The sequence below is a fragment of the Poecilia reticulata genome, linkage group LG20, assembly GCF_000633615.1.
Source record: "Poecilia reticulata strain Guanapo linkage group LG20, Guppy_female_1.0+MT, whole genome shotgun sequence".
NCBI classification, from domain to species: Eukaryota; Metazoa; Chordata; class Actinopteri; order Cyprinodontiformes; family Poeciliidae; genus Poecilia; species Poecilia reticulata.
The window spans coordinates 13149065-13166385 of NC_024350.1; the positions used below are offsets into that span (position 1 = coordinate 13149065).

General features: G+C 40.3%; 1 protein-coding gene across 2 annotated transcripts in view; it reads left to right on the top strand.

Moving 5' to 3' along the window:
• The window catches only part of rec8b (REC8 meiotic recombination protein b), a 16355-nt gene extending 9103 nt beyond the window's left edge, over positions 1-7252 (top strand). For both annotated transcript variants that reach the window (XM_017301984.1, XM_008438680.2), the window contains exons 7-18: positions 483-553; positions 1646-1727; positions 2720-2777; positions 2867-3041; positions 3190-3324; positions 4508-4583; positions 5176-5333; positions 5547-5586; positions 5677-5752; positions 5837-5932; positions 6655-6761; positions 6874-7252. In XM_017301984.1, coding sequence (XP_017157473.1) covers positions 483-553; positions 1646-1727; positions 2720-2777; positions 2867-3041; positions 3190-3324; positions 4508-4583; positions 5176-5333; positions 5547-5586; positions 5677-5752; positions 5837-5932; positions 6655-6761; positions 6874-6965 — 1166 coding nt within the window. In that variant the 3' untranslated portion in view covers positions 6966-7252. The remainder of the gene's footprint in view (positions 1-482; positions 554-1645; positions 1728-2719; positions 2778-2866; positions 3042-3189; positions 3325-4507; positions 4584-5175; positions 5334-5546; positions 5587-5676; positions 5753-5836; positions 5933-6654; positions 6762-6873) is intronic.
• The last annotated feature ends 10069 nt before the right edge of the window (positions 7253-17321 follow it).

A 17321-nucleotide genomic window follows, 5' to 3' on the forward strand; every position in this document is an offset into this window, starting at 1 on the left:
ACCGCCCTAGCTGAAAATGTAGCAAATGTTGCAATTTTAGTCCAAAATAGAACCGGGTCTACCGGACTATCAGGTGTAAAAACATCCTAACATTGAGGTCCTGGCATCACAAAAAAAAATACTGAAATGCCAGAAAATAAAAATTTGATTGAGTCTCTCAACATTATAATGTTCTAAAATATGAGGAAATAAGTGCAGAAACGATTTAGTGCTGTCTTAATGGACAAAGTTTTTCCTTAAAGTAATAAAAGCTGAGATTTATTAAAAGGCACAATCATGTGGCATTTTTTTTCTTTGATTGAATGGTGGACTTTTCTATTGTTTTTTTGTTTTTTTTTTTAGTATGACATCAGGCTACTGCAACGGAAGACGATTTTAACTTGTAGCGCGCAGTGTACGCTTTCGTTAAGATACAATTTACATATTTTTTAAAAGTGGTAACATCTTCCTGTCTGACAGCTTTGCTTCGTCTCTCCCTGAAGCAGGTTTCATTTTGCCTCCGGCTGCCATCACACTAACGGAGAAGGAGCAGTTTGTCATCAACACTGCTGAGGTAAACTCTCTGTCAGGGTTCAGCTTCAGGAACAACCCCAGTCATCATTTTTAGAGACAGCACACGTCCCAATGAATTATCGAGCCGGGATGCGCACGCGCGCGTGTGTGCGTGTGTGTGTGTGTGAACGGAGTCTCTATTTACAGGGAGTCTGTTTATCCTTAAAAAGTCTGAAATTTACGTGTCTGAAATTAAGCCCTTTAAATGTCTTAAATAAATGTTATTATTATTATGGCCTTAAATCTTACATTTTGTGGCAGGACTAGTTGTTTTTTTTTTTTGTCTCGAGGGACTTTTCTGTCAGGCAGACGTTTTCATTGCGCTCTGCGATTTGAAGTGATTGCAGCTACCGCTAATCAGCTGCTAATATTCCTTTGCTAGCTAGCTAGTCCTCTTTTTTGCTTATATGTATATTTATTTTTACAAAAATAAACATATATATTTATATTTGTAGATTTCTTGCTTAACATGTCTTAAATCTCATTCATAATAGTCTTTAAAAGTCTTAAATTTGAGTCAACAGAACCGGCAGGAACCGTGTTTTAGCGTCTTTGTCGCACGCACAGATGTTTGCTTTGCCATCCCCTCCGGCCTTAAAACACGGCTCCGCTCGGTCCAGAGCATAGCAATAGCAATTCATTTTATGTGCATGTCATGCAGTGAAATTGTTGGCAAACTGTAACTAAACCTTATGGCGTGTTAGTCGACCTCTCTGCAGTGTTTTAATCGCAGGCAGATCCTTGTGCTTTGATTATCAGACTGCAGCGGTACCTCCGCACTGCCTCCTCATTCTGTCACTCACAGACAGATAATGTTCCTCCTCAAGCATCCTCGGCCGATGAAGTCCATTTTGCCCCGATGAGATCTGACTTAATTAAATCAGGCTGCACTCAAACAGACATGTTGTTCACGTTTCTGCTCGTCCGGCTCCCGCCTGCCTGTCCTAAAGCGTTATCTTCGCCCCACGGGCAACACAGCGTGATACATCTACCACTAGCTTTCCTCTGGTTGTAATGTTTCTCATAATTTCCTCACGTTTTTTTTTTTTTTTCGTCCTTGTGTAGTCATTGTCTTTGTTTTCCTCCGAGGCAGGATTTTAACGGCGCTGAGCTTCCTGAAGCCACAGCCAGAGACATTGAGTTGCTGATGGATCAGCCCGATCACTTCAGGAGAGGTGAGTCTCCGTCTCTCATCGCTCTTTTAGTCACAGAGCTTTAACGTGCTTCGCGGAAGCTGCTGCTGTTGAATTTGATTTCTTGGCGTTTCTGGTTTTGTGTCCCACTAATTAAAATAAATAAAAATTGGTAGATTTTAATCCACGTGAGGGGAGTCTACAAAAGGCCGGACTCAGAATAGCCTGACCTGCTTTTGGAACAGGTGTTGCCAAACAGAGAGACGCAACATGTTGCCTAGAAAATTGAGTCGACCCTCTGCTACGGCAGCTGGTGGGCCTTGTTCGTTGCGAACATTTTCACAATTTTTTTTCCCCCCCTTATCTGTTCGTGTTTTTATTCTTCCTCACAGTTATAGTTATACTATTTTTATGTAGAAACATACAACATTTTCAGAACTGATCTTCTTTATCTTGGCTGAGAAAAAAAAATCTAGTTCAATTTTAAATTGTGGTTTATTGTTTAAAGCTTTGCTACCTGCATTGAGATGTTTATCGAGCTAAAATCTCCCATTAGCTTTCCTACAGGTTATGTTCTTTTTAATGCAATGCCAGACATTGAGTTTTCTTCCCCGCTTTCAGCTGGTTGGGGTAAAAAAGGCTACTGCACTTTTCCCTTACCTGCATACAAACTTGGCTGGAAATAAATTCATTCATAGTGGTCTTCAAAAATTCTTAAAAGTCTGCAGAAAGCCTGATGATGTTTTCCAAATCTTGTCCGAATCATTTCTGAAGTAACATAAATGTGCATTCTGCAGCAGGAGGTTGCAGTACTGTGATCCACCTAATGGTGGCAGCACCTACAAAAGCCTGATCTTACCTGTGTTTTTGTGTCGCCATCTTTTAAACATCGAGGAACATCCAGTTGCTATCAGAGCGCTCTTTCTGGAGCACGGTCATGAAAACTTAACTGTAAAATCTTAAACTCCAACCTGTATTTGTGTGTTTAATTTTCATGTTTTATCTCGTTCTTGTTGTAAATATGTGCTAAACAGAAGATGAGGAGACTAACGAGAGGACTGGGGACCAAGCCGTCTCATCCTTCGGCATCCAGTGAGCCTGGAAACTTTTAAAACTGAGCTATAAAAGGCTGGTCCGCACGAGACGTCGCCTGCTGATCACGTGTGCGTTCCTGCGTCCAGGCTGAAGGACACGATGCTCGGGACAGAGCAGGACGTCATGTGGCTGCTGGACGAGGAGACCGGGGAGCCTGTGGAGGTTCCTCTGGCAGCCGTGGCCTCTGAAATGACCCCTGAGCACGTAGCGATGCCACCGGAGAGCGAAGGGGACAGAGCTACAGAGAGCCTCTGCGACGAGGTCAGAGACACATGGACAGAATCTTGTTTTTTTGTTTTGTTTTGTTTTTTTTAAGGAAACAATTGACAGCATGTCGGAGCATGTCAACATGTACTGCTGTTCTGTAATGCCATTGGTTCTCTGAGCGTGTGGTTTACTCTGCCGCCAGGCGGTGGGCCGTCCTCTGAGGACACGCGGCGGGAGACGCAGGCGCCAGCTGGTCTTTGTGGACCCTGAGGTCCAGATCCCTGACAAAGAAATACAGCAGCAGATTGAAGATCCACTGATTGAAACTCTAAATATGGTACATAACATACACATCAATATTTTATTTACTCCACTAGCTCAATGTTTAAGAATATATTCTGGTACATAAAAAGAGCTTTGGGCATCTTTAAGGTTTATAAGCACTGATTTGCCTTGTTAATGTTTAATGTTTTAAGTTATGAATAAACTAGAGCTGCAACTAACGATAATTTTAGTAACTGATTATTCTGACGATTAATCCGATTAAAGAATTGGTACATGCTGCAGGTTTCTCACTTAACCACTTCAGCGTTTTTGATACATTACAAACACATTAAAGGATGCAAATAAGCAAATAATTCAATCCCCATCTTAAGAAAGTAAACATTTTATTACCTAAAATGCAGCAACATAGAAAGATAAATACAGAAAAGGGTTTTTATTTTCTTTAACTGAAAAATGTCTATATTTTTGTACAGTTTTGTGTTTAATATTGCTCTGAGTGTGTTGTTCCCAATGGCGACGATTAATCGATTACTGAATTAGCTGACGATTAATACGATTAATCGTTACGAGCTTAAAGAGACGATCATTCACTCATTTTTCACAAATCATCTTTTTTAATTTAAACTACCTTTATTTGGTGTAAAATCATTCAATCCAGATTTGACAGGTCTGATTATTGTACAATTTTAATTAGAGACCAAATTAAGTTGATCTGGATGCCTGAAAAATGCTGCAAAGTTTGCTACTCTGCCACAACAGGAGCCATGATTGTGACGTTTCATGATTTGTGGCACATAGAGATAATTAAACCCAACTAAGTAAATATTTTTCTTATTATCTAGAAGCCTTGAGTCTGTGAAAGTATTTGTAGGAACCAACACCAGCAGCTGCACGCATAAACAACAATCTCTCTTAGGAGATGTTGTTCACGCACTCATTGAATTTTCTGTCGCTGCTTGACTGTAATCAGAGTCCTGCTATCCAAGTGTGGATTTCACTGGAGTTTCACTTAATTAAACTGCAGCTTTCTGTTTCTTCCCTTTGCCTTGAAACCCTTCCGGAGTAGAGCTCATTGATTCCGTTTCATCCTTCTTCTTCTTCTTCTTCTGCTGTTTAAATTCCTTTGAAGAGTCATGATTTACTTCCAACTCTCAAGCTAATAAAAGAAAAAAGAAGTCACACTCTGCAGCATTCGTCTCAGTACCATGTAGGTAACATATTATTCTTTCTGTCAGACGGAGGTGTTGCTGGACGTCCCGGCGCTGACCAAGAGGGCCTCTCCTGCTCAGCTCTTCAGCGCCCCCTGTGGATGTCAGTAACAAGAGGCGACCCTCGCTCCATTCAGAATAAATCAATAAATCTTGTTGCAGAATATGTTTTTAACTGGCAAACATGATACAGATTAAAAAAAAAAGTTTGATGGTTGTTATTGGTGCTAAACCCAGTTTGGACAGGGCCAGTTTTTTTTTTTTTTCTCCCTTGATAGATTTTATCCTTTCATAAAAGTGGAACAGAATATCTCTTGGCCCATTTTCTGCACTGACGAGTCTCAATATCTGCTCTTAAAAAAGGCAGAACAAACGCCTGCGGCAGTAACAGGTGGAATAATTGATTTGAACGCGAGTAGATTCCCTGGATTCAGCCTAAATTCATTTGAACAACTAGGTTAGTGTTGAAGTGGCTGCAACACTAACCTAGCTCTTCATGCAAAGAACTAAAATCTTGCAGGTTGATTTAAAAAAAAAAAAAAAAACATGTTTTTTAATCTGGGAACAAATCAGAAAACTCAACAAAAACTGAAAAATTCAAACTTGTAAAAATAGCTTTCTGTGACGTCATCTGCCAATCTACCTACTCTGGTAAAGAACACAGATTATCCTCTGACCCCACCCCACCTCCGCAGCTCTCGTCCACCCCGGCCTCCTGTCGCTATGGAAACAGCGGGCCTCCATCGCCGTCCAGAGCGAGAGCGGGGCGACGCGGAGAGCGGAAGAGGAGTCAGAGCAGGACATGGAGATCCTGCGGACGGAGAGGAAGCGGAGGCACTCGCGCATGAAGGAGGTCGGTCGAGTATTTTTAGAGGAGAGCTCGGCACGGTCGCCACGAGTGACAGAAAGCGCTCCCGTCAAACGCCGCTCTGGTTCTCAAGAGTCCTCGCTGGAGTTCGTAGAACTGCTGCAGGGTTATTTTTGAGTTTTTAGCTCAGTTCGGTTGGCGAGACGAACCAGATCACAGAGCGTTCCATCTGATAAATCTGTGCCTCTTTCCTCGCAGATGAGCAGCCAATCAGGACTTCAAACCACTGAGGGCTCATGTGAGTCTTCTCTCCCAAACACTCGCTCCCCATTCAGGATTTGGCAGCACAATAAAGAGATCACCATTATTCACTTATGCTCGTAAACAGCTGCGTTAGATGCGATGCTGGAGATGCCCGATGAAGATAAGTTTGGAAGTGATGTAATGACTCCTGTCAGCAGATGGTGGGTTGCTGATGAACGGAGACGGCTAGATGAACAGAAAACATGTCATTGACTGCGTGTGTGTGTGTGTGTGTCTCTCTTTAGGTCTCCACATGAGGACGCCCAGCCACCAATGGAGCCGATAGCTGAGGAAAACATGGAGATGCCCGAGGCTCAGACCGACGCACACTACATGCTGAGGTTCGCCAATAAGCATGTTGCGCATTGTCGCGATAACCGATATTACTATTGTTTTCAGACCATTTTCAATAATATAATGGTGATATGTGCTGCATAGCATGTCTGTCTAGAAGTCATTGCTGTGAATAAAAAAAAAAGTATTCTGGTAAAGGCTCTGGACCCCTATACTTATATTATCTCAAGGAAGGTGATATTGTTTTGAGACCATTTTCAAGTAATGTAGACATATTTTAATTGGATTTTACTTGATAGAGCAACACAACATAATGCTTTTTTAAAATTTTGATTTCAATTCTGAATCTTTAGAGTATGTGTTGCCACTAGAGCTATGGGATATTGCATATTTTGGTATCGATCCAACACCAAATAAATATAATAAAAAATAAATATTGCCACTGTTGATACTGATGTCAATACTTTTTATTTAACATATGTTTTTTCTTGATTTTTCTTTTGAATTGTTTTGTTCAAGCCTTTCAAACATAATTTGGACAAAGTTTACAAGTATCTAACATTAACTTTGTTTCTGTGCATTCTTCTAAACAAAGTGCAAAAAAAAATTATCTTCCAAGACCAAATCAAAACAAAATCATTTTTTGAGGCAGAGTTGAGAAACTACAGTACAAAAACAAAATAACATCTCAAAAAGAAATCGGAAACTAAAGTATCAATCTTCCCAGGCGCTTTCATCAGTCATTTTATCTCCGTATTTATTTCCACAGCTGGATCGCCTCCATCCAGCAGAGATTTGGTGAAGTCGCCTTTGATTCTCTGCTGCCCCCGAAGGCCGACCGCTGTACTGCAGCTCGCACTCTGAACAAACTGCTGGGTGAGGAAATCTGCTGCTTTTCCTCAAATATTCAAGAGTTTCTACCTGAGAAATGGTTCCGATCTGTAAGCTGTGATGAGCGAAGTTAACCCGTCGTCATTTGTGTGTGCAGAGCTGCTGTCAGACGGACGGGTGACGGTCTGTCAGACCGAGCCCTACAGCAGCATCGCCATAGCGCCAGCAGCACTCAAGATGCCGATCTGAACACACCTCAGTGCTCACTGATGGTTTATAGTAGAATGAATTAATTCTTCTATAAATTAAAAATTTTTATGTAAATGATAAGCAACCATTTGTTTCAGCAGTTTGCAGTTTTTAAGCAGTTTTTTTTTATTATTAAAGCCAATTTTAAAGACATTTTAATCTTTTAAATATTTATGGTATTTATATGTTTTAATAATTATTTTTAAAAAACATGTTGATAGTGTTTACACGTTGAGTTTTATTCAAGCTTTTTTCTATTTTAGACCATTAAATGTTACAAAGAGCAACTTTGATTGTGTTGTTTGTTCAACTAATTTAAAACTGAATAAAATTCTATTGACTTTCTCTAAATACAAACTCTAAAGTTGCCTCTTTGTTAAGTGGATATGTTTTCTTTTAAGAGTAACTATTCTTATGCAGCAATATTGCTGCAAAGATTGGGGAGGGTTTTTTTCAGTCATTTCTTTATTTCAACGTCAAAAAACACTGATCGAAAGTCATTGGGTAGAAGCACAATAATTAACAATGGTGGAAATAATATGACATCACGCCTGAACGAAGTGTTTGCATGTTAAATAAACTGGGCAGCAACACTATTTGTGTGGCACCTCGGTGTGGCTGAAGCCTGAGCTGAGGTCGGAGAGCAGAAATCCTCACTTACATCATCTCTCTGGAATGACGAAGCGTTTGAATAGTTTTGTTAACAGCAGGCCGCAGTTCTCCCTCCCAACTTTTGCAGCATGTTCCGATGCAGAAACGCAGGCACCACATGGCTTTTGTTTTGTAAATGTGAGATTACTGGCTTGTGGAAAAGCCACAAATGAAGATGCGAGCGCGACTTATTGCGGTTTTGCTAACGGATGCAATTAAAACCCATTTTGTCCCTATTCTCAAGAATCACTACTTCAAGAACAGTGTATGAGGTACAAAGCAAAGTAACTGCGGTGTCTTTAAACCACTGAAACCAGGAGGAATGGTTTCAAGTCGCTTAAATGTCTGATTATAGACGGAAAAAGTACGCCCTCACCTGTTGAGAAAGGTGTATTTAATGTTAAAGTCAACAGTTTCAGTTTCGTTTCATCCCCCCCTCCCCCTCAACAGTTTCCAGCTGATGCACGTAAGGGGCCCGGTGATTCGTTAGGGGCCCGGTAATTGGCCCGCCCCCCGGCCCGACGCTGACTTGTTCTAGTGCTAGTGCAACTGTCATATTAATTTTTATACTTTTTGACTTCCAGATGCCATCCATCCATTTTCTTGCACCCTTTTTCCCTCAGTGGGGTCGGGAGGGGTGCTGGTGCCCATCTCCAGCCAACGTTTCGGGCGAGAGGCGGGGTCACCCTGGACAGGTCGCCAGTCTGTCGCAGGGCAACACAGAGACACACGGGACACACAACCATGCACACACACACTCACACCTAGGGGCAATTTGGAAAGGCCAATTAACCTGACAGTCATGTTTTTGGACTGTGGGAGGAAACCGGAGTACCCGGAGAAAACCCACGCACGCACAGGGAGAACATGCAAACTCCATGCAGAAAGACCCCAGGCCGGGAATCGAACCCAGAACCTTCTTGCTGCAACAGCTCTACCAACTGCGCCACTGTGCAGCCACTTCCAGATGCCCTCATATGAAAGCAGTTATCTAACTGTAATTGGAATACGCTTCAGATAAAGAATACAGAACATCATGTTTGCTTTTAGAGGGCATTCCAGAAGACCTCATTTGCACAACATCAGCTGGGAAGCTTGGATGCAAACAAATAATCCATGTCAGGTTCAAGGGCAGCACCCATAGGATCTGTAGCACTTGCAAAAAAATCCTGCTGCTCTGTGAGAGCAAAGGGTAACGGCTCAGTGGCCTTCCCAGCCATTAACACAGGTTTGTAGAAACTTATCTGTGTGTCACTTCATACCTACTTGCTTACAGTAGTTAATCTGTTAGGTGAGAAGAAGGCAAACGTTTAAATTTTAGGGTTAACATTGATACGTTTAGAATTGGTGCTTAGCAAGCTTAGACAGTAAAGAAGATCCAACCAGCCATGTTAACCACAGAAACACAGCTAATAATAGCATGTCAACTTAAAGCTGTTTGTTCACCCTTACAGGACAGGCCGGTGGTATGCTCTTTGGTGAATCTTGTAAAGCAATGCTGAACGGCATGGTCAAGGAGATGAATCCAGATTTTGTATCTCTGATACGCATCGTCATCCTGGAAAAACAGGTCTTTCAGGCTTTCAGGTTAGATGGTGAACTCAGAGCAGCCATACCATGTTTTTCTTTTTCTTCTTCTTTAGGTCGTGATGCACTGTTTTAATATTGTAACGTTGTAATGTTCCAACAAATCCGAGCTGGAGAGTCGCTGTCAGCAGGATGACGTTCAGAGCTGGTTCAGCTTTCTAGGTTTTATTTACATTTCCTTCAGTGAACCATTCGACCCACTCACATAGATAATACAACAAACTCAGTAAGAATGATTTTGCTTTTATTTGTATTACATCATTTGTATCAAAAGGTAGTTCTTCATCTGCCCTCTTGATAAGGGGAAGTTACACTTTCTGGGCAAAGTTACCGCACTTCTTATTCCTTTTTCCTAAACTTACTTACTTGGGGACGTTGGAGCATACTTTCTTCACCATCCATTCTTAGTTCAGTTGGTTATTCTTTAGTTTTCTTCATCTCAGTGATTTGAAACTAAAGACCACAGGTCACATGCCTCATCTACAAAACCAATCATATTTAGCCTACGCTGGCAAAAAGTCCCCTACACTTACAACTTATGTACGTGGACATGAATTATGGGCCATTCATGTCAAATATAAAAGTCCAGTTCAAACAAACATTAGAGAGACACTTCTACAAATCACACTTCAATTCACTTCATCATTGCTGATGTCCTGTGAAGTTTTGGGACGACGTGGACTGAAGCAAGTAGCATAACTATACACATAACAGCGGGACCTGGTGTCTTTACTTACCCAGGCTGCACTTTACATATTAAAATTGTGTTGGAGCCTGAAGTCATTGACTTTCTTGCCAACATTCTGAAAATTAAAAATCAGAAAATTTTGTCTGTTTTGTTAGTCTGTTAGCCTTGTAGATTTTGACCAAATTCTGCTAATGTATGGTACAACGTTATTTTTCTTTCCTTTTACAATCTCCATCAGTCAAAAATGTTAATGAAGCCTCTAAGAAAAGAGCAGTTCGTATACATTTCCTGTTTTAGGGTTCTCTAAACAACCAACAAAGAAAATACTGGACATGTATTTAAGCAAGCTCATCGTCCACATCACCACAAGACCAAATGGTGATGTTGCCAACACCTGGTCCAGTGGAGCCACAAGTAGAGATATTACCTTTTGCTTGTGTTCAAAGTCTCCATATTTTCAGTTGTCAGATAATGAAATTTTATTTGAGAGTAAAATGTAGCTAAACTATAAATCAACCTGGTGACATTAATTTTGTGTTTTGAATTAAATTAAATATTTTTTGTGGGTCAATTAAAAGGTATGTCATCACTCAGAACATTTGACGTGTTTATATTGGGGATTCTTTCCATAATTGCATTGTTAGACACACATTTTCAACTGGAAAGAGAACATGTTTTCTGAAAAAACAGTTCCATCAACGCATAGTCATGTTTTGTGGCAAGACTCTTGCCTGCTTCTAACTAAAAGTGACTCGTTTCCTGTGTACAAACCCTAAGGAACAATAGAACCGGACTCATAGTGGATCTTGGAGAACTCTGATGAAATTCATACCTTTTTTTCTGTCCTATCTCAGTTCGTCTAAAACGAAGAGACAAAATTAGCTATAGCACAGAGAGACGAGTGTTTTCAGACGTTGGCATTAGGCAGAAACTGTATAAACTTTCACAAGAATCAACTTGATCAAATAAATGTTGGATCCAAAGTGGCAAACTATTTGCAAAATTTTTTCATTTTCAGTTCAGTAAATCTATTATTTATAGAGATGTGCCGATCAGGTATTTTTCTGCCGATACCGATTCCGATCACCCATGAGGGCCGATCACCGATACCATCATAAACACTACCGGTTACATTATGTGGAAAAAGGAACCATGAATTCACCTTAATTTAGACAAAAATTTGTTTTTAATAAGTTTTTCCAAGAACAAAACAGGCATTGTGCAAATTGTACTGCTATCGCTAATACTATCTTTAACAGACTGATAACATATGAAGGCTCTGAAGAGGCTAAATAATGCAAAGAGTCAAAATAAAACCTCTCAACATTGCCAAAAAATTCAAATATAAAACTTAACATTCAAAGGCAAATACAGGATCGATTGCAATAAAAAATCCTGAGTTACTGAATGAAAACTTCCTGATAGCATTGCGGCTAGCTGATTACTGCTAGTTCTGATTGGCTGTTTATGACTGAGCGGAGTAATTATGCAGAACAGGGAGGAGGGAAAGGAGATCGATTCTTTTTTTCAGAGATTATCTGTCTCATGTTAGGACAGCGAAAGTTTTAAAACGTATGTAAAATGTGTTTTTTTTTTAGTTAGATGCTGCAGCTTTAAGCAGAAGTTCGGTGTGAGAGTCACTACGAGGTGGACTCTCACACCTCGCGGAGCAGCGGTTCAATAGCGAGAGCAGAACCATCGTCTTACATCGCAGCTCGAAGACATAAATAATTTTGTGGGTTATTTGTTTAGCTTTCTGACCGTCATGCTAATCCGGGTGACTGTTTGTAGCTGTGTGCTGCTTTACCTGCTATCTGATCTTCCATTTGTACTGCAGTGAGCCTCGATATAGCCAAACTCCTGAAGTATGGCATTGTTTTTATGCCATATTAGATTCGTCGTGTTGATGCATTTTGACGTGCCTCACCCCACTTGCTTCAATTTTCCGCCGCAACACGCGAACTTCCCCAGTGCGTTATAGTTCCACATCGCTTAGGATTTGTTGCTGCGTGTTTGCGCAGAGTGAAGGAAAGAGGAGACCAGCTGCACAGGCAGGCTGCGAAATGAGATGCAGGTGATTGGTTTGTGTGTTCGGCAACAAGAGACCGTGATCGGCGATCACCGATCATACACTTTTTCACAGAAATCGGCCGATTATGATCGGTGGCTGATCGATCGGCACACCTCTAATTATTTAATATTTAATAAAAATCTCTAATGATTATTACTACTTGTAATATATAATATTAAAATTGATTGTTTTAAAAATAATTGTTTTTAAAAAATTCATTTAGCATGTTATAACCACCAAAAATGATAAAATGTAAGGTTATATTCTTTTTGTTAGCTTAATATGCATCACTTTTTTCTGATGGCTATCAGTATTCATTTCCCTCATCTTTTTAAAATTTATATTAAAATGATGGAATTCAAAAAAAGAACACATTAAAAACAGACATATAGTGTTCATGTTATTTAAAGGGCACTCAATATTAAGCCTCCAATCGTTAATAATCTTCATATCTATTTTGAGAATAACCTATTTCATTCTCTGCTACTGTACGTTGCCATGGTTCCCTTTAGTTCTGAATGGCTTTTTTTTTACATGGCAAAAAATAGTTGTTACTGAAACGATATTAATATTAATATCAATTAATATTAATATATTAATATTTAAAAAGTTTTTTTATTATTCATTTATATCTATATAAAAACAAAAATGTGTACTCACATTTTATGGCCTTTAAGTATTATAACCACCAAAAATAATTGTTTAAAAAAAACAATTTAAAAACAATAAAAAACAATTAATATTGATATATTAATTAAAATTAATATATCAATATTAATATAAAAAATATAATAATATTTTTGACAAAGTTTGCAAGCTTCTCAATACAGCCGGCACTATCAGGGAAGAGAATGAAACTATGGCTAAGGAAGTCAAACAAATTGCCATGAAAATAGAAAACACAAAAGATCTTGATGATGATTGTAAGTACTTGGAAAAACAGATACAGACTGGTCGTTCGAGAAACCAAAAGTTAAAACGGCAAGTTTATGATCTGAAAATGAAACTCGAGTCTCAAGAAGTCTTGGAGGAAAAAAGCAACACAAGACAGGAAGAACTTCAGCAACTGGAGGAAAGCAACGAGAAGCTTCTAGAAGAAGTTGTTGCCTTGAATTTGAAACTGAAGGATTTGGTTGTATTGAAAGAAACCTATAGGATGTTAGAAGGCAAGAAGAAAATTCTGACCCAGCAAAACAGCTTTTTGCTGAAGAACGTTGAGAAAGTCCAACAAAACGTTTTACAACAAGACCACACAGAAAGGACTGTCAGACAACAGAAGTGAGCAACATATGTCTTCACACAAACAAAATGGCAAAAACTCCAAGGCTACTCTCAAGGACAAACTTCGGAGTATGACCTTCCTTTTTTCTTCAGCAAAGACTGACAAGAAAAATTGTCTCTCAACTGAGATGACCCAATATCTCAAAGAAGAATCAGACCTAGCATGAACCAATGCCTTTTGCTCCTTAGAGCAGTTCAAACAAAATTACGAGATGGGGCTGCAAAACACACAACCCTGGTGCTTTTCACCAAGGGTTCAAACTCCAACACTTAGTTTCTGCATGGACTTTCCACAAAATTCCTATGCCGATGTGGGTTCTCTCCAAGTGCTTTGGCTTCTCCCACCATCAAAAAAAAAAAAAGCAACATCTTAGTTTCTTTCACATTCCCTACATTTCCCTTCAAACAGTATATGGATGCATACATGACAAATGTTGTTCCACCAAAGTGGAACTGTGATACTCCATGCAGAGTATCACGGGAACTCTGCATGGAGTTTACAATGTGCAGATGTGGGTTCTCTCCAAGTGCGTTGGCTTCTATCACCATTAAGAAAAGGCAACACATTAGATGATTTTAATTAGGCTCACTACATTTCATTTGAAAAAGAGTGCATGCATGCACGTTTTGTTCCACCACTGGATGTTTCTGCATGGACTTTCCACAATATTCCTATGCAGATGTGGGTTTTCTCCAAGTGCTTTGGCGTCTCCCACAGTCAAAAAAGCTCGTTAGTTTCATTTAATTGGCCCCTTTACGTTGTGTTATGAATTGCGGTTGTTGAGGTTCGGACCCAAAAGCAGAGAGGTGAGGCAGCAACTGAGTTTTGAGGATTTAATGAGGATCTTCAGAGAGTCCAGGCAGCAGGTGAGCAATGAAGCTAAAACTCAGCACACAGGAGCTCTTCAGCATAACATAATTAGTGGTTTCTTAGTTACTCCACTGTCYATCAGTTGAAATAAAATGCAAACTGCACTGCAATCACCATTCATTGTTGTATCATCAGCTCACAACAAAAAGTATGTCAGATATCAATTCATATAAATAATTCAATAAATGCTTTCTTTGTGCAAGTTGAGTTTTGCAGTACAAACTTATAAATGATCTGATGGCCTTTTCAAAAATAATCAAATATTTTCTCATCACCAAAGTGAGCTGGAGTCGCCTCACAAAACCACAGGAAAAAGTTTTTGTTTGGGACGGCAAAAACAATTCTTATAAATAAATAAATACGCACATAAATGAATAAATAAAACCACTTTGGTAACTTTGTTTGAAGGGGGTGAATAAGACCAACATGACGCTGTCATAAACTTGACATAACACCTGTCATGAACATGAATAAGCCTTCATGAATATTTATGACTGTTGTCTAGAAAACCTAGACTTTTCTGTTTCAGAAGACGCTCTGACTCCACCAGATTACCAACCAGCTCTGAGGATGAACCTCCACATTGTCTTCATGATGCAAGCTTGTTTTTGTTTTTTCAATGAGGAGCTAGCTACATTTTCAACAACAAAAACTGGTGTGTTGCCAACACCAACTGCTTAACAAACATAATTTGATTTAAAGATAACTGGAAATGATTTTTCTTCTTGTTAATCTAACATTAATAAAGAGAAAAACGCCCGCAGCGTTTACGAGCAGCGGGCGGTCATGGGAGGGCAGGGTCGCAGGCCGGTTAGGGGTGCAGGTGGGAAAACTGGTGTTGGTGTGTCAGGGTTATTTGCTGTTGCTCATGGAAATCCAACATGCCGAGCTCCAGGGTTTCTGGCGTGGAATCTCATTTAAATATTTTACAGAATGCTATTGAAAAATATAGAACAAAATGTCTGCTTCCATTTTCCCCATGTTATAAGTGAAATAATCTGATAGTGGAACTACTACGTTTTTAAATCAATATTAAGGAATTGACTTAAAACAAACTTGTATATAGTGCTGAAAAGTAATAAGTTAATTTAGGCTTAATTCAAGTGTACTCAGATACTTGCACTTGAAAATAGACCAAAAATACCAAAAAAATATGTATTCATCTTATAGCAGAAGTCTGGGACAAAAAACCGTGTTGTGGAGAATGTGACGGTGCTGTGAGAGGCTCATACACCAACCTCACATTCAAAGAGCAGAGGACGAGATGATGCGGCTGGCATCTTTTCATTACACGCCGTCATAAATCTGTCATCCACAATGAACCTGAGGTCAGACGTTGGCATTTTAATGCTTCTTGTCACCTTACATGTTCATCCAAAACACATGAATCACTCAGCTCTGAGCGTTTACACCGTGACTGAAGACACAAAAGGCACATGCTTCCTGTATGCTGAGCTGAGAATAACCCTCTATGACTCCTCTCCTGACTGTATCAGTGTGAATGCAAATGCAAACTCCCAACAATCTGTCAGTCAGCTCTCTGACAGGTTAATAAACCTGACACCTGGGCGACACATAGCGCACATTTCCCACTGGCTGCTTATATCAGCCTGGACGGGTTGAGCTCAGGTCTGCATGCATCTCCACAGTTCGGAATCGTCACCCGGCTAGTATCTGCATCAGTGCAGGCCGAGAATAATAAAGAACAGCTGGAGACAGGAGGAGCAGATAGGGAGCATTGGTCACACTGATAACACTTCCTCAACAAAGAGGGCGCGGTGTTGTTGTCGGTGGTGGAACGGGACAGCGATTCAAGCTGGCGGCGGACAAAAAGCAGGCCTCCTTGGAGGAGGGAGAGGCCGAGCCAACGGGCAGGAAGCTCCGCGAGCCGCAAAGTGTGATGGTGCGCGTGGAGGTGGAGCAGGACATCCCCATGTCAGTGGCGCTGCCCATCGAGCTGCAGGTGGATGGTTCTCACCAATCCTTTCCCTTCCTGGACACCACGCTGGCTGATCTGGGCATCCAAGAGTGAGTCGACTCAAAATTAGGGCCGAAATGATTTGCTTGATGGGCGTTGTGTCCGAGTTCATTGGCTTGGACTGGATTTTTTAGACCCGATCTAAACTGAGTTTGGTCCTTTCTAGGGTTAACTAAAAGTAGAGGGTGCATTATCAAACATCTGGTTTACGTATCCAGGTCAGACGTGAAGGAGAGGGTGGTGTGGGTCGACACCAAGAAGACGCAGGTGAAGAACAAAACAGGGAAGCTGAAGGAGAAGGAAACTACCATCCTGGAGGTATTTGTTCAGCTACTGGGAAAGCGCATAAAGATTGGGCGAAAGCAGGAAAGCAAAGTCATGGTGGTGTGTTTTTATGTTGCTTTAGGTGCGAGTGAAAGCCAAAAAGCCAGGAGATAAGCAACTCCAGGAGGTTCTGTACAGCACAGAAGCCCACACTGACCGCTCCTTCTGCCGGACAGGGATGGACATTCAGCCCTGGAAGCAGGGAGATCCAGGTTTGTACGCAACTCCTCTGTAGAAATTTAGATTTTAAATGTTATGAAGAGAGGGGAGGAATTGAATCCTCCACGCTCCAGAACTCACACAGCCACTCAAATAGCAGAAAGCTCAGACTGATACAGATCACATTGGTGTGCTAAAGTCTTGTAGAGTGAAGAAAGATCATACCAAACCTCTAATCACTGGAAGACTTGGAACACCACATGTATATCCATTTTCTCTAGTTGAAAAATAAAAAAAACTGCACACTGCTACTCAGCAAGCCTGAGTGGACAAAAATTCAGCTGTAAAAAGATATGCTAAATGGTGGTCCTAGTCTGAAAACTATGCTTCATTTTCTTTCCTTTTCATAACAAAGCACTAGTAAGTACATGGCTGTAACATAACTAAGTCTGAGAACATTTGCAAGTGATTGTACAGAGGTGTACAACGGCTTACAGGGCCACTGAAGACGATATGATAAACATTGTAGAAAAAAAAAACTTCAAAAGATTTGTATTACTTTTGGAACTTTTCTGAGCTTCAGAAGGTGAGGTTATTCCAGCAAATGTTCAAACTCTGAAATTTCCTCCTTTTTTTTTTCTTAGAAACTTTCTGAGATTTTTTGGCGGCAATTTACTTTTTTGTTTCCCATCTACAATGGCGTTAATATAAAGATATATTGTCGTTCTAGGGAAGAACAAATTGAA